Source organism: Rattus rattus, chromosome 3, assembly GCF_011064425.1.
Source record: "Rattus rattus isolate New Zealand chromosome 3, Rrattus_CSIRO_v1, whole genome shotgun sequence".
In the NCBI taxonomy this organism is placed as follows: domain Eukaryota; kingdom Metazoa; phylum Chordata; class Mammalia; order Rodentia; family Muridae; genus Rattus; species Rattus rattus.
Window position 1 is genome coordinate 196,606,957 of NC_046156.1, and position 20,380 is coordinate 196,627,336.

Consider the following 20,380-nt stretch of genomic DNA (forward strand, 5'->3'; position numbering starts at 1 on the left):
TCACACACATACTCACACATGCACACACTCACACATAGGCACACACAGGCACACACACTCACATACGTATACACACACACATGCACATTCATGCACACACACACTCACACACATACTCACACATGCACACACTCACACATAGGCACACACAGGCACACACACTCACACATACATATACACACACACACACATGCACATTCATGCACACATACACTCACACACATACTCACACATGCACACACTCACACATAGGCACACACAGGCACACACACATTCACTCACACACACACATACACACATCATACACACACATGCACACACTCACACACCCACACACTCACACACTCACTCACACACACACACTCACATACACACTCACACACACACACACTACACGCACACACACACACACGCACACACACACACACACTCACACACACACATGCACACACTCACACACACATGCACACACACACACGTGCGCGCACACACGCACATACACACACACATGCACATTCATGCACACACACACTCACACACATACTCACACATGCACACACTCACACATAGGCACACACAGGCACACACACTCACACTTACATACACACACACACACACACACACACACACACACACACGCACGCACACACAGGAGCTTCATTCTGTGCTCACCAAGTCTGCATTGGGGATAACTCACCCTTTGGCTCTTTATTATCAGCTGATGTATTATCAGCTGAGCCAGATGAGAGAGAGAGAAGGAGAGAGAGGGAGAGTGAGAGCTGAGAAGGAGTGATACTCTCTCGTATCCTTCCCACTACCCCCTCTTTGTCATCCAAGTCCTGCTTTTGGCTCCTCGACCGTTAGCCGCTTTAGGAGCACCCATGTCACCCAAGTCTCCAAAGACCTTTGCCCAAGCCTTGCTTTCTTTACTTTATTTAAAAACCACACTGGCAGGCCTCTTTGTTTTTAAGTATTGAAGTTAATTAGCATACAATAAGCTACATTAAAGTATGTGTCTGGAAGTGTTTTGACCCATGGACCAACACCAGAATCGAGAGAGCATCTCCTTGAATTTCTGCTCTTTGCAACTCCTGCATCCCTCGCCCACTGCCCCTAAACACCTTATTAGGAACTTGGACAGTAGTTGGGAGAAGAGAAAAAGCAATTTTAATCATACTGTCTTGCAATTAACTCATTTTGAAAGAAGAAATAATGTGTGATATAATGCTCTTGGTAGCGCTAATGTAGAATTACTCTTAGGAGTTTTCTGTGTACCTCTTCAGAAGAAGAAAAAATTCCTCTTGCAGCCACGATCCCTGATTTGAACAATGAGAATATATTCAAAGTTTGTTTGACATAGGCGCAAACATAATTTCTTATGTAAATCAACAAAGAAATGGCTGTTTTTAAATCGTCAACCACTTTATTAGACAAAGGCGGCTGTGCTGAGATAAATTTAGGAGCTGGGCAGGGTGGTATCCATCTTTAATCCCAGCACTCGGTAGGGAGAAGCAGGTAGATCTGTGAGTTTGAAGCCAGCCTGGTCTACAGAGTTAGTTCCAAGGCTGATACACAGAGAGATCCTGCCTTGAAAAAAAACCCAAATAAATACATATATTAATTAATTTTAATTAATAATTTGGGGCAGTAGTAAAAAATAAGCATTTGGCATTTTTCCCACTCTGTAGCTCTGGCTTGCTTAATGTGGGTTGGGGAGGGAGGGACACACGTCATTCAAGTCACAGATGTCTTGGCCTGCAGGCTGGGTGGTAAGGCTTGGAGTCGAGAAGCCTCATTGGCTTCTGCACTGCTCTTTGGTTAGTGTAATTTTGTCAAGATTTGGTCAGGGTTGGGAATCACAGGAAATGGGAAAGTGGACCGTACCACCAGACAGAACTGGTAAGCCTGAGTGAGCCCTAACCCTGTGAATCTCAGAATTGCATATGGAAGGCGTGGGCTCAGCTCCTGCCAAACTACCTGCTCTGGGCATTTATCCACGACACTTCCCTGAGAGGACCATAGTAATCAGTCACACAGCATAAAAACCTGGAGTTCTCCATGCTAATGAAGCCCCGAGTTCTTTGGCCAATGAATGTCCCTTCCTGGGCACTCCTTCCAGGACCAGTATTTAATCCCTGGTTCACCCTGAGTAGGGGGTATGCATTCACATTAGCCATCAAATAAAGAAGATTGGCAGGCAAGGGTCGCTGGCCATGGGGGAAACTTCTTCATAAATAGCCATGCCTCAATCTCCTGGAGAAGGCCTTCTTCCAGCCTCTCCACACTCACTCAGAACCAAACCGGTTCCGCCCATCCAGGCTCGGCCCTCCCCTTCCTGCCTGGTCCATGAGGGCAAGTGTGAACTGGGATCCCTATTTTTAACTGCCAGCAGTACTCAAGTGACTGGGAACCACAACAGTTGTCCCAGATTCTGCTCTTTTCACTCGATAAACACGGACTGAGGACCCCCATGGCTGACTGTGTTCTGCTTGTCCTGAGTGGCAATGGGGTGCTCCCGGCACCCCTGTCATGAGGCAGACAGACCATCCCTGAGTCAAGGTATGACCAAAGGGACCTGCTAACCACTGTGGGAGGATTTCATCCCCTAATGGCCCCTCTAGGCAAGTTTGCACATGTCCAGCACAGAGAGAATTTCCAAAGCTAGGCTTTGATCTGCTCCAAATGAAAAATAGGATTGTTCTCAGGTACAGTGTGGGGCCTGATCTTGTGGTAGTATTTGGTACATGCAGGGCAGTGAGGCAGTGTGTGAGTTCTAACAAGAAATAGCATGCCCTTTCTTTAGACAGTGAGTTCAGAACATGTATGATATATCCTCTAGCATCAGGGATAGATTGGTGTGTGTGTGTGTGTGTGTGTGTGTGTGTGTGTGTGTGTGTGTGTGTGTGTGTATGCACATGCCATTAAAAATAATCAGTTTATTTACTGCAGAAAACTGGCATCTGGTACATCTAGGGATTAAAAACTAATTAGCTGGGGCTGGGGATTTAGCTCAGTGGTAGAGCGCTACCTAGGAAGCAAGGCCCTGGGTTCAGTCCCCAGCTCCAAAAAAGAACCAAAAAAAAAAAAAAAAAAAAAAACTAATTAGCTTTTTCTTGCACGGTACACTGAACCTTTTTTATTTTTCATTCATTTGTTTGTCCCTTTGTTTGTTTGTTTTTCCAGATACCATTTTTCTTTTGTAGCCTTGGCTGTCCTGGTACTTGCTCTGTAGAGCAGGCAGGCTTCAAACTCTGAGATCTGCCTGCTTCCGCCTCCCAGCCTCCTAGCCTCCCAGTACTGGGATTAAAGGAGTGCGCCACCACCACCTGGCCCGCTGAACCCTTTGTAAAGTGCCGTGTTTGTGTTGCTAGCATTCGGTGAGGTGGCAGCCTGTCTCCAGTCCGTCTGCTCTAACTAACTATGCTTTTATTGTAGGAGGGAGGGAGAAAGCCCGGGCGCGGCACACATCAAGAGGAAAACTGTTACCCAGAGACAGAATCGACAACCTCATAGACCCAGGGTTGGTCCACTGCTTTCTACCTCAGCGTGTCTTCTGTGTCACCAGACAGTTCCATCAACAAATGGTTCTAAATTCGGGTTCCTATAGTGTCTTAGTTAGGGTTTTACTGCTGTGAACAGACACCATGACCAATGCAAGTCTTATAAAGGACAGCATTTAATTGGGGCTGGCTTACAGGTTCAGAGGTTCAGTCCATTACCATCAAGGCGGGAGCATGGCAGCATCCAGGCAGGCATGGTGCAGGAGGAGCTGAGAGTTCTACATCTTCATCTGAAGGCTGCTAGTGGAAGACTCACTTCCAGGCAGCTACACCCACAGTCCACATGTCCAGATAGTGCTACTCCCTGGGCCAAGCATATTCAAACCATGACATAGAGAGTTCAAAGAACACCACACATTGATTGAGAGCCTGCTGTGTGTCAGACACTTGCAGGCAATGAATTGGGGCAGTTTCAGGGGATGAGTGACAGATGTCTCTGCTCTACTGAGGTCCGTTAGGTCGGAGGGAGGTAGAAAGTAAGCAGTAGACATCCGAATTGTAAAACAGACCAGAATGAAGTGGGAAAGAGAAACAACCAATCAAAAGCTCTGCCCAGAGAGAAGCTGGGTATGTCTGAGCAGCCGCAGGAAGCTGGAGTAGTTGAGTCGAAGGCTGGTAGGGGAGAACGCTAGGGTGTGGGCTCTGGTTCTGGGGGGCCCATAAGGCTATTGGTTCTGGCTTTTCAGAGAACGAGGGAACCACAGCACGAATAGACAGGACTCACTGCGTTTCTGACACGTGCTGCGTGATGACATTTATGGTGCTGGGCCCGTAGACTATATTGTGTTGGTATACTTCGTTATTTCTGCGAGTGACAGAGTCGCCCATAGCTCCTACTGTCTGGATCATGTCATGAAGCGTGACACGTGACTATTTTACATAAGGGTTCTGCTCTTCTAGCTGCTGTGCTGGAAGTGAACTGTGTGCAATAGGGTGGTGGTGGGGAGGGCGTTAAACAGCAGAGACCTGGTAGGTCTGAAGGATGGGTCATGGCAAACAAGGGAAAAGGTAGGTGGATTCGAGGGCCTGTGTATGGAGATAGGGTCTCATGTAGCTGACATCAGAATCATTGTATAGCTGAGGATGACCTTGAATACACACACACACACACACACACACACACACACACACATATACACACACACACCTAGACATTTTGGAAGTATTAGCGATTAAACCTAAGGCTTCATCCAACCTGAGCCATAGCTCTGTCGCTGACCTACAGTCCCAGCCCAGCCTTGAACTTCTGATCTTCCCTCCTCTGTCTCCCTGGGGATGGGATGACAGGCATGTACCACCATATCTGTTTTTCATGGCGCAGGGCATTGAACCCAGGGCTCCGTGCATGCCAGGTGAGAACTCTACCAAATGGGCTGTATCTTTTTCTTATGTTTGGATGAGAGGGTGCGTAAGCCCAGGGGCAGGTGTGTCAAGGCACATGGGACAGTCAGAGGACAGCTTTCAGGAGTCGCTCATCCTCTGCTATCTTACATGATCCAGGGATCAAACTCAGGCTGTCAGGCCTGTATGCAAATGCTTCTACCTGCTGAGCCATCTCACGGCCCCCAGCACACACTCGTTTATGCAGATATAGATCAGGCACCTACATTAGAAAAAGAACACAAAATACAATCATACCGAACCTAGCATTCTAGAACTCCTTTTCCTCCACGGTGTCTTGAACACATGTGTAAATGGAGGGTAAATAATACAAGCCTGGGACCTCTGAATAGATTGCTTCTGGATGTCCCAGATCTGCCATTTTCTACCTGTGGAACCTTAGACTAGTGGCTGGCTTTTGGTTTCCTCTTTAGCGGATGAGTTAGTGTTTATGAAGCCCTTGGAAGAGAGCCAGGTACATGGTAAATGTTATTACCATTTGTTCCCTTTCTGTGGTAATAGACACATTTGCGGAGCGTTTCAACAATAAGTCTCCAGTATTTTATGGTAACCTGTAACATGGCTACACCACATAATTTCCTATGAGATACTTGTCCAGTCTTCTAGAAATCTCTTTGTGGATTTTTATATGTAACATACATTTTTGAAATGTTGCCCCGTTGAAAAGATCGTTCCATCGTTGTGTGTAATGTGTTAAATCCAGATATTTAATTTAGACGACATCCTTTCTTCTCCGCAGGTCGCCCTTTCTGGAATTCTCCCAGTTCGCAGGTTACAAGTTATATGGCGAGGAGGAGGTCCCTGCAGGTGGCATCATCACAGGCATTGGGCGAGTGTCTGGGTGAGTGTCCCCCTGTGCTCAGTCGTGAGCGCAGGGAGAGTTGCTAGAATGGGGTGTCTGGGGCATGGAAGCTTAGTGCTCTCTGAGACGTGAGTGTCCACAAGTGTATTAAGCTCGTCTGTGGAGATGGAGAGGCCACAAACTGAAGGGAGAAAAGTAAAACTTACCCAGAGTTTCTGGATCCAACTTAGACTCCCCCCAAATGTAGGATTTAAAAAAATATATTTTTTAATAAAAATATTAAAAAGTTATTTTTCATATATATATAGAGAGAGTATATATTTATACTCACTATAAAATCATATTTGATACTGTTGGATGTGTTTGAACAAAAAAAACATTATATTTTCTAACTTTTATAAAATCATGATCACTGGTATTACTATATTTTTATTAATTTATCCTCTCATCTATTACATCCTGAATGCAATTGCCCCTCCCTCCTATCATCCTAGTCCCCCCCCCCATACACACACACACATAATCCCTTTTTCCTCCCAGGGATATCAACCAAACATGGCAATAGCAATAAGACTAGGCACCTCCCCTCATATTAAGGCTGGCAGTGGCAATAGAAACCAGAGGCCCGATGTCCGACAGAGCTAGGATAAAACCAAACACACCTGGGAAAAAGAAAAGAACCAAGTAAAGGAGTGTTTTTCCATGCGGTACTGGCAAAACACCCAGATTTATTTAAAAATAAAATAAAATAAAAAAAGAACCATACTGAGCCGTGGCTTAGATTAGTGTCTCAGGAGGACTAATGGCTCTTTAAAAATCAAATATGAGTGCATAATCTTGTTGAAGGTAATCATTTTCTTTCAGATAAATGGATCTGAACCATGAGTAACGAAAGCTTGGTTTTCTAGCACGAGCTGTCAGCTGGTAATTGGCAGTAGTGGCAGTCGCTAAAGTTGAAGGCTATATTGCATGTCGTATAAAAATGTAATTTTGGGGGCTGGGGATTTAGCTCAGTGGTAGAGCACTTACCTAGGAAGCGCAAGGCCCTGGGTTCGGTCCCCAGCTCCGAAAAAAAAGAACCAAAAAAAAAAAAAATGTAATTTTGCAGAAGTCTCATAGTCTCTTCCAATGGAATTTCTGCCTTTCAGAGTAGAATGCATGATTGTGGCTAACGATGCCACCGTCAAAGGAGGCACCTACTACCCAGTGACGGTGAAAAAGCACGTTCGGGCACAAGAGATCGCACTGCAGAACAGGCTCCCATGCATCTATCTGGGCAAGTCACAAGTGCACTGTGACCTGTTCTAGCTGGTGAAATGGAAAGCTGTGTGGAAGGCTGTGTGGATGCCATTGTTACTGGGTGTTTGAAAATCCTGCAGTTAGAAAGAAATTTGGTATTTGCTAGGAGCTGCTGTGAAGAGTTACTAAGGACCGTCCATTGTACCACACTGGTACATTAACAGCTTAGCGAGTTTTCTGTTAACTATAATTAATTCAAGCTCTTAAAAATAGCTAATATTTATTGATCTCTTGAGAGTCAGGCACTGTGTTAAATACTTGAGCATTACATAATTTGAGTAGATTGTAATTTAAGCTGCAGCGAATTTCCAGAGGGTCAATCTTCATTTGAAAGTTAAATATATTTTCATTAAAGGCTGTTTTGAACAGAATCTAAAAGCAGAGCAATTTAGAATTGGCACCTTCTGGATACCGGCTTAGTTTGCTAAAACTCTCGCACATATTACACGCTAGTCCTTTACAAATGTGTAAGCATTTGAGCAGGTCGTAATACAGGTTTTCTATTTTTTTTATTCCCGGAAAGTGAATTTGCCTGGTTGACTCATAAGGTAAATTTCTTTGCACACATAGAAAATAGAAAAGGAAACTACGTGCAGGCTGACAGATCCTCAGGCCTCTGCCTCCCGAGTGGAGTGCTAGGATTAAAGACACCACCACACCCAGCTCTAAGTTTTCGTTTCTTAAAGTTGTATTTATTATGTATACAGCATTTCACCTGCATGTACACGTGCAGGCCAGAAGAGGGCACCAGATCTCATTATAGATGGTTGTGAGCCACCATGTGGTTGCTGGGAATTGAACTCATGACCTCCGGAAGAGCAGACAGTGCTCTTAACCTCTGAGCCATCTCTCCAGCCCCTAAGTTTTCTTTTCAACGTTTGTTCTGTGCATTGAGAGTAGATGCTGACTTTTTACATACACAGTTTCACGTCCTCCTGAAAGCTCTCTGAAATGGCTACTATTGTTTATTTCATGGCGAAGGGAAGTTGGAGGTGCTTGGGATGTCCTGGAAGCCACCTTCGGTCTCATCTTCAGTCTCACGGCTATGACACAATGAGCTTTGAATTGAGACAGACGTCTCTGCGGGTAGCCCAAATTGGCTTCACCAATGCGTCATCACCCCAAGTGGTGCCAGGCCCTGTTGTACAGTCTGTAGTAAAACTACTCAATACTTAGGAAGCTGGTGCAGGAGGATCATAGTTTGAGCCACACAGCTAAACTGCTCAAATAAATAAATAAGTAAACAATGCCCAAACAAATAAGAAACAACAGAAACAGCGCAAGAAAGCAACATACAAATTATCCATGAATCCTTTAATGGTTTTTGTGTTGATCTAGGAAGATGTGTTTTCAGTTCCACTGGCAAGTTCATGGCGTTTGTAGGTCCTTTGCTGCTCTTTAAGGGGCAGTGTCCTGAGCTGTTCATATGCAGCTTTGAACAATGGTTGGGAAGCCTTCAGTCTGAGGGAAACCTTTTGGTTGAGCTGGGATATCTGAGATTCTAGAAGGCATGGAAGAGAGGGGGCAGGCTTCTGTGACCAGCGCTGTGACTGTTTGTCCATGCTCACCTTTCTCATTTTCCTTCTTCAGTTGACTCAGGAGGGGCCAACTTACCTCGGCAAGCAGACACCTTTCCAGACCGGGACCACTTTGGCCGCATATTCTATAATCAAGCTATTATGTCTTCTAAAAATATCACGCAGGTAATTTCTCATTGGTGAAATATAGTATTGTACTTTTGTTTGTTTGTTTAAAACTTCAGCTGTCGTTGCTACCACCCAATCCAGATGAATTAAAAAAAACAAACAGAATTTGGTCAGATGAGACGCCAAGTCCAACGATATGAGTTCAAGCTCTGGGGGGGCATGGAAGGAAGAAGAGACTGTCTTGAGAGTTTGCCTCTGACATGCATGTGCAGGCATGGAGCCAAAGCCCTTGCTGCATACAAAAAAATAAAGAAATGTAATAAAAAATTTCAAAAAAAAATTTTATTATATAATGTAATTTTATAAGGTTGTTTTCAGTTCAAACTTATATTAACTGCAGGTGTGTTCCTGAATTATAATGAATGTTAATTACCCAGGGAAAAGAGGTTTGAAAGGGAAGTCATTTTTTTTTTTTAGGACTGATCTATTAGTACAGAGAAAATGTTAGTGCCGGGGCAAAGAGAGACATAGACATAAGTCCATAGGACCTTGATTATTAGAGCAAAAGATCTTAACTCATGGGCATCCATAGGGGATCCGTAATGATGTTTGCCTGTTAAAGGCAAAGAACTAAAATCCTCGCATCAGATGAATAAACGTCAGAGCTGTGTGGAGAAAAAGCAGCAGGCAAATATGGATCCAGGGCCCATGCGTGTGACGGCTGGGTGCGTGGAACCTCACTGTGTCATGCTTGTGTTTAAGTGTGCGTTGGAGAACGGCACACACAGCTGTGACCTATGTGTGGTGGTCAGGAGGGAAGGAGAAAAGGGGGTCACTCAAGAGGAATGTGGGGGAACCTAGGTTGTATCTGAAATATTTTATTTAATTGAGATAGATTCTCAGAGTGTGTGAACGTAAGTTCTTCATAAAGGGTCTCCCTCTGGGTGATCACATTAAGGCCTGTGAGATGAGATGAGATGAGATGGTTCTAGATCCCCTGGGTGGGGCTTAGAGCTGACATTAAGCGTCCTATTGAGGCAGGGTAGACGTAGGCATCCAGAGAAAGCAACCAACTGACTCCACAAGCTGCCTTCTGACTTTGGTATGCACACATAGTCTGTTCTGGATTCCAGCCTTCTTAAGGGTGGCCAGGGACCAGTGTCTTCATTCCTGACCCTCAGTTCCCTCTTTAAACCTTCCCACTGCAGAGGCCTCTCACTCAAAACCTTCAGCTCCACAACTGAGTTCCCTCATTCTCCCCACCTTTTTAAAATTATCCCCCTGTCCCACCAGGAACTTGAATACAATGTCACCTCGTGTGGGTCCCTTGCTCTCCACCTCTCTGCCTCTAAACCTCAGGGTGCTGCTGTCTCTGTGGGTTTTCTGCTAATGCCTTGGTGTAATACAGAAATGTTATGTGGTTTCTGCCCCTGGTTCCTGGTTAGGAGAAGCTTGGGTTCCTGCGTTTGGTTTATGTCCTGTTCCTAAGACAGAACTCCTAAGACCCTTGTAGGTAAGGGTGCCAGGAACACCTTTTGTTTTAATGTTTGGTCTTTGATTCTCGGTGCAAAGCTCCTAAATCCCTTAGGCCCTTCTCTCCCCCACCCCACCCCACCCCATCTTCTGGAGGAGAGGATCCCTCATGCCTGCATGATGAAGCTGCCATACAGCGCCCTCCTGCAAACCCCTATGGGGCTTTCAAGATCTTCCCACTTACTAAACACATCTGAGTACTGGGAGCATGGCAACCCTTAGCTCCATAGAGACAGAAGCGCTCAGGGGCCTGCCTGTGCGCCACCGTCTAGCTGTTTTCTGTGGCCTTTGTTAATACACCAGCATACAGAAATACAGCATTTACTTGACTTCTCTGGGCCATTCTAGCACACTCACTGCAAGGAGAGGGAGCAGTGGGAGCTCCAGTCTACCCTGAGGTAGCCAGAAGCTGATGCCTCTGCCTGACTGGCGTTTCAAGTAGAGACAGTCTGGCAGAACCTAGTGATGCCTCCAGAGAGTGTCATAAGGGGATAAGGGGACCCCCGGCTGGTGTCCAGGGGAGAACTCCCTCCCTCATCTAATGGCAGAAGCGTTGAGTGGTTACAGGAGAAGTGGGAGAAACAGTTTTCTAGTTACTCTTGGCTCAACCAGACCTGATTGCATTGCTATCCCCTGCCGTCTACTTGGCGCTAGCTTCTGATTATTTTGTGTGCGTGTGTGAGTACCTGTGTGTGTCTGTGTGGACCACCTGCATGCCTGGTGCCAGCGGAGGCCAGAGAGGGGTGACAGGTTCCTGGGAACTAGTTACAGGTGGTTATGAGCTGCCACTTGAGTGCCAGGAACCCATCACAGGCTCTCCTCAGGAGCAGCATGTGATCTTATCCATGGGGCCATCTTTCAAGTTCCAGTCTCCCTTTCCTGTCATGGGGTTGATGTTTTGGTGTCAAGAGACAAGAAACCTTGAGTTTTTGCTTTTCCCCTCACTTTTTTTTTAGGTCAAAATATTTACCTTTTTATGTTCTTTGAGTCTCCAGCAATTATTCTTAACTCTTTATATGGGTTCTGGCTGATTTCTTATTTTTTTTAATTGGATATGTTCTTTATTTACATTTCAAATGTTATCGCCTTTCTCAGTTTCCCCTCCAGAAAACTCCTATCCATCTCCCTTCCCCCTGCTTCTATGAGGGTGCTCCCCCACCGACCCACCTTTCTCCCTCCTCCCCGCCCTGGCATTCCCTTACACTGGGGCATTGAGCCTTCATAGGACCAAGGGCCTCCCCTCCCATTGATGCCCAACAAGGCCATCCTCTGATACATATGCAGCTGGAGCCATGGGTCCCTCCATGTGTACTCTCTGGTTGGTGGTTTAGTCCCTGGGAGCTCTGGGGTGTCTGATGGGTTGATATTGTTGTTCTTCCTATGAGGTTACAAACTCCTTCAGCTCCTTCAGTCCTTTCTCTAACTCCTTCATTGGGGTCCCTATTCCCAGTCCAATGGTTGGCTTCAAGCATCTGCCTCTGTGTTTGTCAGGCTCTGGCAGATCCTCTCAGGAGACAGCTATGGCAGGCTCCTGTCAGCATGCACTTCTTGGCATCCACAATGGTGTCTGGGTTTGGTGTCTGTATATGGGATGGATCCCCAGGTGGGGCAGTCTCTGGATGGCCTTTCTTTCAGTCTCTGCTCCACACTTTGTCTCCGTATTTCCTTCTGTGAGTATTTTGTTCCCCCTTCTAAGAAGGACTGAAGCAGCCACTCTTTGGTCTTCCTTCTTCTTGATCTCCATGTGGTCTGGGAATTGTTTCTTGGGTATGATTTCTCATTCTTTATTATTGTTTCTTTGTCATTAGAGCAATATTAGATGAATTTTTATATCTTCACAAATTTTCCTGAGATGGGACATGCTAATATTTATTAAAAGACAACCTCTCATAATTGTTAAAGCGAATGCCAACACGTTGACTGGTTTCTCCCTCTCTCTTCCTCCTACCCTCTTCCCATCTCTTTCCATTCCACTTTACCTAAGTCCTCATGTTCTACCACTGAACACATTCCAGCCCCTTTCCTATATTTTGTTGCTTAACATTGTGGCTTAGTGTGTTTAAAAAATTTTTAATAATCGATTATATAAATCAACCATCTGTGATGCTATGCTTTGGTTAAGGCCTGTCCCCTAAAGGATTTTTGCTGGAAGCCTGGTCTTCAGAGGGACAGTGCTGTGTTGGGAGGTTTGAAGAGGAGGGCCTAGTCCAAGGTGGGTCGCTCATGGAGCATTGGATTAGTGTGGGATTTTTGGAATGGGTTGATTCCTTTGAGAATGGATTTTATACTTTATATCATCAAAGTATGAGCGTGGTCCCTCTGGTCTCTCACATCCTATCTTGTCATGCGACCTTTTTTTCCCGTGACATGTTTCTGCCATGATGCCGCTTGACGTATGACATGATGTAGTTAGAAATTCTTCGCCAGAGAATAGGTGAAGCCACCTGGTCTTTAGCCTTCCAAAACCTTGAACCAAATAAACCATATTTTTTTCCCTGTGTAGAATATCCAGTCTCAGGTATTGTATTACAACAACACAGGACAGACTAAGAAATAACTCTGGCTCTGTTATTTATGCATTTGACCATAGTCAGTGGGTGCCTCACTCACTCCAATTCTATTTCCTACCTTAAGATTGTTTTTTATTTAACTTTATTAACCTCACCCATTGTAGATCTGTTTATCCACTTATCTCTAAGAATATATCGCTTACATTCTTATCTACGTCATTTCCCGTGTTTTCTCAGATATGCAAATAATGTTGACATATATCTAGACCTTTCGGGTTTAGCATTCGGCATTTGCTTTGTAAGAAGAGAGACTTTTTTTAGGTCAGAATGTTTATCTCTTTTGTTCTTTGAGTCTCCAGCAGGTATTTTTAACTCTTCTCTCTAGACAGGTCCTGGCTGATTCCTCATTCTTTCTTGTTGGTTCTTTGTGACTAGAGAAACATCAGATGAATATTTCACGTATTTCCCTGAGATGAGACATGTTAATATTGTTAACTTTTAAAGCAAATGCCAGCACATCGACAGGCTGCGGTAGTCTCTTGTTTCCTTACTGTGTGGCGGGCTGTGCCCCCTAACCCCACCACTGGGGTTTAGATACCTCAGAGGTTGGGATCTTTCTAAGCTGCTCTGCAGGCCACTGTTCTCACATTGCTGGCTTCTTGTATGTGGAGTTTAAAATATTTAGATTCGTTTTCCTGTTAATTTTTACTGCCAGCCAGCCATAGTCCACTCACTATAGCTTGATCTTTGGTCTAGAAAGACTCTTTTTTTCCCCCTACGCCCGGGAGCATCAGCAGCTTTGATTAGCCTTCCTCCTCTATTGAAATCGGCTTCATGTATTGAGTGGTGTGAAAGTGCAGTTTCTCGGGGCCCTCATCTTTCCCTTTGTGCTTTTCCCTATTTGGTCTAAATTTTGGAGATTTTTTTAGATGATTATCAGGGGTCTCTCTCATATTACCTCTCCCCTCCCTTCTCCTTGGTTTAGCTCATTATTTTTTGAACGTTACTTCAATGACTGCCTTTCTTTCAAGCATCTATGATCATTCTGAGGGGCTTAAACAGGCAGATCCTGTTACTTTAAAATGCATTCCATAAAGACCAGTAGAGCCCTGGGAGGGCGGGGGCTGAAAGCAATGTATTTGGTTGCATCTAAGCTCTCTAAACAGACGCTCTGATAAAAAGATTGAGGAAGAGGCATTGTGGGTAAGATGGACGTCAGCATTCTGTGTACTTTTCATACCTTTTGGCACAGGTGAGCATGAGTACCTCAGGGTTAGCAGAGTCTTCATCTGTCAGTGTAGTTGACAGTGATCTGAACTCCTGGCCAGCTGTTCAGCTGCACTTTGTGTCTTTTATCTGCATGCCAGAAGAGGGCATCAGATCCCTTTATAAGTGGTCATGAGCCACCATGTGGGTCCTGGGAATTGAATTCAGGACCTCTGGTAGAGCAATCTCTGCAGCCCTAGTGACTTTTATTTTGAATGGTGGCTCTTCAGGTGAAGATGATACAATGTGATACAGATAGTGTTTGCTTTTCACAATTACTTTGAGTAGAAAAGGTTGCGAAGTGGGAGGCTTAACTGAGGAGCTTTTCCATCCAGCACTGGGTCTCTTCCCCTCTCTGGTGCGTTTATCTCAGTATGTATAAAAGTAGAAAATGGTCTCCAGCTTTGCAGCGGGATGCAGGAGGTCCAGAGTTGATGAGGCTTTTCGGAATGAGGCATAAGACCTCCCTGCTTGACTCCCTGGCAAACCCTTTTCACTGAGTTACCTGCTTGGCTACATTGTGTCTTCCGTTTTGCTTGTTTTCTGGGGGAAGACCTGCAGGATTTGTTTGAAGAGGTCTTTTGTGATTGCCTGTGACTTGCAACAACTTATTTCTGTTTCTCAGACACCATACTATGGCAAGAGTTGTTTCTGTGGGTTACAGTCATCCGTGTCTGCCTCCTACTCTCTTGCGCATGGTTTAAATCAGAGTCATGCTGGGCCTCTCTTGTATCTCTGTTGCTTAGCGGACACCCTCTCTGGTGATGGGGGGATGGCTGCCTCCCGAGTCTTTGGAGTTTGTCTTTGTGCTGATGAGGGTCCCCTTGCTGTCCCTTTTAGCACAATACTGATGATGTGCCTCCAACCCAAGCTGAGTCTGCACCTCAGAGTACAGCCATGCATTTATGACATTTTAGTTCTTAGTGGAGAGTGGAGCAGAGTTTTCTGTGCAGTTCCAGAAACTTTGGACCCCAGAGTGGCCTTGAGTAGGCCATGCACAAGGGCATACTTCGGGCTGTGAGTGTACGGCTGGACTCTGAGACCCCTGGATCCTATGAGCAGAAGATGGAGTGGCAGGATGCCTCTGTACCTGTCCTCTTGTCCCTTGTGGGTGATGAGCAACTTAGAATTCAGCGATGAGATGAGACTGACTGATGCCTACAGGTTTAGTTGGTGACTTCTCTGTGCTGTGTTCTTTTTATGCTATTATCAGCATCTGCTTTCGTAGCATTAAAACTGTACTTATTTAAATACTTGTGATTAGGGGGCTGGGAAGATGGGTAAGCTGTCAATAACCGCCCGTAACTCCTGTTCCACGAGACCTAATCCTCTTTTCTGGTCTCTGTATGCTTTTGAAAGCATATGGTGCACACACAACTCCCACGGGTACACACATACACGTAAATAAAAATAAATGAACAGGCTCACCACCTTTAACCCCATCCTTTAAGAGGTAGAGGCAGGTAGCTCTCAATGAGTTTGAGGCCAGTCTGGTCCATATATTAGGGCTACATAGTAAGACCGCATCTCAATAAATAAATAAATAAATAAATAAATAAATCTTTTAAAAATAAATTAAAAATATGTATGACTGGAAAGGCTTTCTTTGTTATTGTTGAAACATTTAAGAATTTCGGTTCCTTGGGGCATACTAATTATAGCTCTTGTGCGTATTTTTGTGCTTTTAAAAAATGCTATTGTGCCTTTAAAGATTTTATTTATCTACTTATTTATTTTATGTGTTTGAGTATTTTGCCTAGATGTCTGTGTACCATGTGAGTGTCTATTGCTCTCGCAGGCCAGAAGCAGGTGTCTGACCTCCCTCCCACGCCCTGGCTTTTTAAATCATGTAAGCGTCGTGAGAGTACCATACACCTCGTCCATTGACTAAAGATTTAGTTGTGTTTTGGGTATTGCTGAGTTGAATCGAGCTTATTATATCTTGATCTTCCCATTAGCATTCACTCTGTTTCTGTCCAGTCCTCCCAGCCACAGAGCTTCTTTGCCTCTACGAGTTTGTCTGTTGTGAACATTTCCTGTAACTTTGTATCTGATCTCCTTCATGTAATATGAGGACGACTGGGTCACTCTGTGGGATGGTGCAGAATTCTACTTGGCCCTTGTGTTTCATGTCTACTGAAGATGAAGAATTTACAGATGGAGTCTTTGAAAGAGTGAGAACAGAAAGGTCTGGTCACTCACGCCATCCCGATGTGTCAATCAGTGGTGGGCTTCACAGGAGAAAGTGGTCCTGAGGTTGTATCTCCTACAGGCTTGCCTGTCTGTGGATTCTACTCCTTGATGTTTGCCCAGTGATGAAATGCCTGCTGGCTTTGCGTTTCTCAGAGTTTATCCGTGCTGTTAGTCAGCACCACCTACACTAGGGAAGCTGCTCTGCTTCCATCATATTTGCTTGAGACGGGATTTTATTTTTCCAGTGTTAGGGATTGAAACTCCGGCCTCTTTCAAATAGACAAGTCACGCTCCCTCAGAGCCGCATTGCCTAGACCAATGTAAATTATTTATCTATTGCTCTAGGGCATACTATCCCCAAACTTGGCCCTGTAGAACAATTCGTGTTCCTTCTCTAGTTCCTGTGGGTTGGAGTTTACACCTCGCTCAGGGTCTCACGAGATGTAGTCCCCTGAGCAATTGATGGAAGGGCCCAGTTCCTAGCTCACTCGTGCGGTTATTGTCAGAATTGGTTCTTCCCAGGCCTCCTTCAGTTCATCTTGGCTACTGGCTAGAGGGCCATCCTTGGTCTCTTGTCACAGACATTCCCAGAGTACTTCACAGCTGGCTGCTTGACATCATCAAAGCAAGGAAGGGAGAAGAGAGGAGAGAGGCCGCAAGGGAAGGGTAACAAGGAGTGGCTTCAGTCTGCTGTTCTCACAGGGATCATACCCATGGGAACACCCAGAGCAGGGCCTACTGGGGACCACTTCAGAAGTGTGCCTCATCACCCGCCCTTTTGATGTCAGAAGAGTGCATCGTCAGTTTGCTTGGTTGGAGAATACGCATCTGAAGTGCCCCTAGCAACATGACAGAAGTCCCTGAGGCAGGTGCTGATACTTGGTCATTTAACTGTGAGACGTCTCCTGTCTTGGTAGCTTCCCCTCTCACCTACCCTTCCACCAAGGTGCTGTCTTAGTAATTAGTGTAGGCTAGGTAGTGTGAACATGTCTTCCTCGTAACTCTAGAGGCTGGAAGACCCCACAGATCAGAGTACCAGCGTGTTTCGGTTCAGGACTTGGTAAGGGCCTTCTTTTGGTTTTGTCCTCATGATGGACAGAGACTTTTGTGTCTCTGTGTACAAGGACCTCGATGATGTCATGGCTCCACTCTTGTGATCATCTAACCTCAGTTGCCTCCCTGGGGCTTTACCTCTAAATCACACCCAGGATTGAAAAGAGTAATCCCTCCTGTCACCCCCCCCCCCCCCCGCAACTTCCCATCTCCTCCCACCCCCGGCCCCCCCCTCCCCCACCTTCTCCCATCCTCCCCCCCCCCTCCCCCCATCCTCTCTGACTGACAGTTGCTGTTCTCTCCTTTGCTCTCTAGTTGTTTTCCTGGAATGCACTCTGCCTGTCTGATTTTTTTTTAGGCCTTATTTTTGAAAACTGTTCTCCTTTTAGAATCTTACATCACTGTGACTCTGCTCTAAGTTCCTTGAGCCCTTTCCTTCCGGATCACTAAGATAGTTTGAGCTGAACCCAGTATCATGGAGGTACAGGGTACCAAGGTAAAACTGTCCTTTGTTCCCTAGCCCGGTGACTCAGCCTTCCCAACTCTGTGTGCGAGTGACCCTTTGACACAGTTCTTCGTGCTATGGTGACCTCCAACCATATTCCCGCTGCTACTTCATAACTGTAATTTTGCTACTGCTGGGCTTTCTGATAGTCTTAGGTGACCCTGAGAAAGGAACATTCCACCCCAAAAGGGATTTCGACCCACAGGTTGAGAATCACTGCCTTAGAACGCTGTAAAAGGCTCAGAATACTTCAGGTATTCATAAAGCACAGAGATGGTTAAAACACTCGGGCCACTACACAGACTTATTGTGTTGGCATTGTATCCTGTTATTTTATTTCACTTTAAAGGAACATATTTGTATATAAACAATTCATCCACAATTCACTTATTCCTAAGACGTGGTCGGCTACTGATGTCTGCCACTGTAAACTTGACTACCATGAGTGTTGCTGCCTTGTGTGCACTCGGGGAACTTTTACAGCTGTAGATGTAAGCACAGTTCTCGGTGTGTTATAAACCAAATGACGGGAGAAAACCACAGCCGTGTTATGTTAACAAATTAAATGTCAACAGTCTAATAACAGCCACAAAACGTTCAGTTAAGGGAAGAGGCTCTGCGTGAGGGCTATGTAGTTGGAGATTTGTTAACTCACAGTACACTTCCTTTGAGCTAACGTTACTGTGGCATGCTGTTCATCAAAGCAGATTCTTGTTAAATATAAGGAAAATTGACAGAATATTGGGATTAGAAACAAAAACTGTTTTCATGTGGCACCTTTAAAAAAATCCATTGTATACTTACTTTTCTTTGGTGATATTTTTATTCCTGTCGAGGGGTATTTAGCCAAACTCTTCTGTATTATTCTTTGTGTCATGTTAATCTTTGAGCGAGGATTTTCTTAAGCTTTGTCTGAAATGGAAAGCTTTTGAACACCTGAGAGTCAACAAAAACATTAATAATATTCAAATCGTTATTCAATGTCCCCATGAGCTCAGTGATTGTTAGGTACACTGTTACTAGTTCCCCTCTGAGGCAGTTTTATGGACGTGAGTTTGTGACAGGTTTCTGTTCTCCATTAGCTGCTCAGACTAGTAGTTTATCAGGCCGATGCCCTCCTGATAGGCTTGTCCATTGTTATGTTTCGTAAGAGTCTGACATAAGCTCTTAAGATGGGTTTGTACAGGAGGTAAAGACACTATTCTGGGAACTTAGAGAGATAGCTCAGTAGTTAATGGTACTTGATGTTCTTCCAGAGGACCGGAGTTCAGTTCCTAGCACCCACTCCGTAGGATCAGATGCCCTCTTCTGGTCTCTTCAGATACCTGCTCACATACTTTGGATACACAGACAGATAGACAGATACATACACACATACACACACATACACACACATACACACACACACACACACATATATATACATAAATTAAAACAACAACAAAAAATATATTATCCTATGTTGCTGTAAAATTATAAAACATGAAATGCTGTCTTTTATCCCACACTAGATCTGGAACAAGGTATCTGGTAGATGTCTTCATCTATGTCAGCAAAGCGGCTCACCCGCTCTGCTCCATCCCCTATCACACTGCTGATAGCCTCTCTCTGAGCCTGGCAATAATCTCTCTACCTACCGAGTTCCCAAGGCAGGCTGCCATCACGCCAGAAACACACATCCCAATTCCATGGTGGCCCAGTGTCTCCAGCCACCTCACCCTCTCTTGAACTTAAATGGCCACATGAAAGAACACGCAACACAATAACCTCTGATCCAATTGATAAGATATAATTGCCCACTTAAACATACAAAGTCCTGTATGCATCCATCCCTCAAGAACATTCATGACAACCTGTAAAGGTGCAGAGAGGAATCTTAACATCAACCTCCATGTTCTCCTGGCAGCTTCCTCTGCCTCACTCCAGTCTCCTCCTCCCTCTAAAACTTTCCTCCCATCCATCCTTCCTTCTCATCCAATGACAGACCTCATTCTATCTTGTACCTGTATGACATCCTACAATCCTAGCTCGGGGTTGTGGTGAGTGATGTGTTCCTGGAGTCTCAGTGTTCAGAAGATGAGAGGGTTGTGAGTTCTAGGCTAGCCAGACTATAATAAGAACCATCGTAGGACTCCATTTCTAAAATGGAGTGCAGGGGTCAGCTATTAGCAGCACCCAGGCACTGCAGTGTTTGTAGGGATGTTGTCCTGATGCCGCACTATACACTGTTAGAGTCTCGTCTCATGGCTTGTCTGTGTCTCCCTTGCAGATAGCTGTGGTCATGGGCTCCTGTACGGCAGGAGGTGCATATGTGCCAGCCATGGCTGATGAAAACATCATTGTACAAAGGCAGGGCACCATCTTCTTGGCTGGACCACCCTTGGTAAGAATATAAGAATCTTGGTTGATTGATTATTGGTTTACTGAAGTTAAATACGTAACACATAAATATACAACACAAAACTATTCTATGCTTTAGAAATATGCTAAGTGTAATAATGCACCACATACATTTACTGTGTCGTAATTCTTAATTGTTTGCTTCTGGCGCATTAAGCGTATTTGCATTGTGGTGCAGCTGTTGCCAGTATCTAGCTCTAGAGGGTTTTTTC

At 45.0% G+C, this 20,380-nt stretch overlaps 1 protein-coding gene across 2 annotated transcripts in view; it reads left to right on the forward strand.

Moving 5' to 3' along the window:
- The window catches only part of Mccc2 (methylcrotonoyl-CoA carboxylase 2), a 66,993-nt gene that overhangs the window by 16,646 nt on the left and 29,967 nt on the right, over positions 1–20,380 (forward strand). Inside the window, exons 3-7 of one of the 2 annotated variants that reach the window (XM_032898975.1) lie at positions 3,436–3,520; positions 5,701–5,802; positions 6,912–7,039; positions 8,653–8,765; positions 20,038–20,151. In XM_032898975.1, the coding sequence (XP_032754866.1) occupies positions 3,436–3,520; positions 5,701–5,802; positions 6,912–7,039; positions 8,653–8,765; positions 20,038–20,151 (542 nt within the window). The remainder of the gene's footprint in view (positions 1–3,435; positions 3,521–5,700; positions 5,803–6,911; positions 7,040–8,652; positions 8,766–20,037; positions 20,152–20,380) is intronic. The other variant, XM_032898976.1, reaches the window with a different exon arrangement.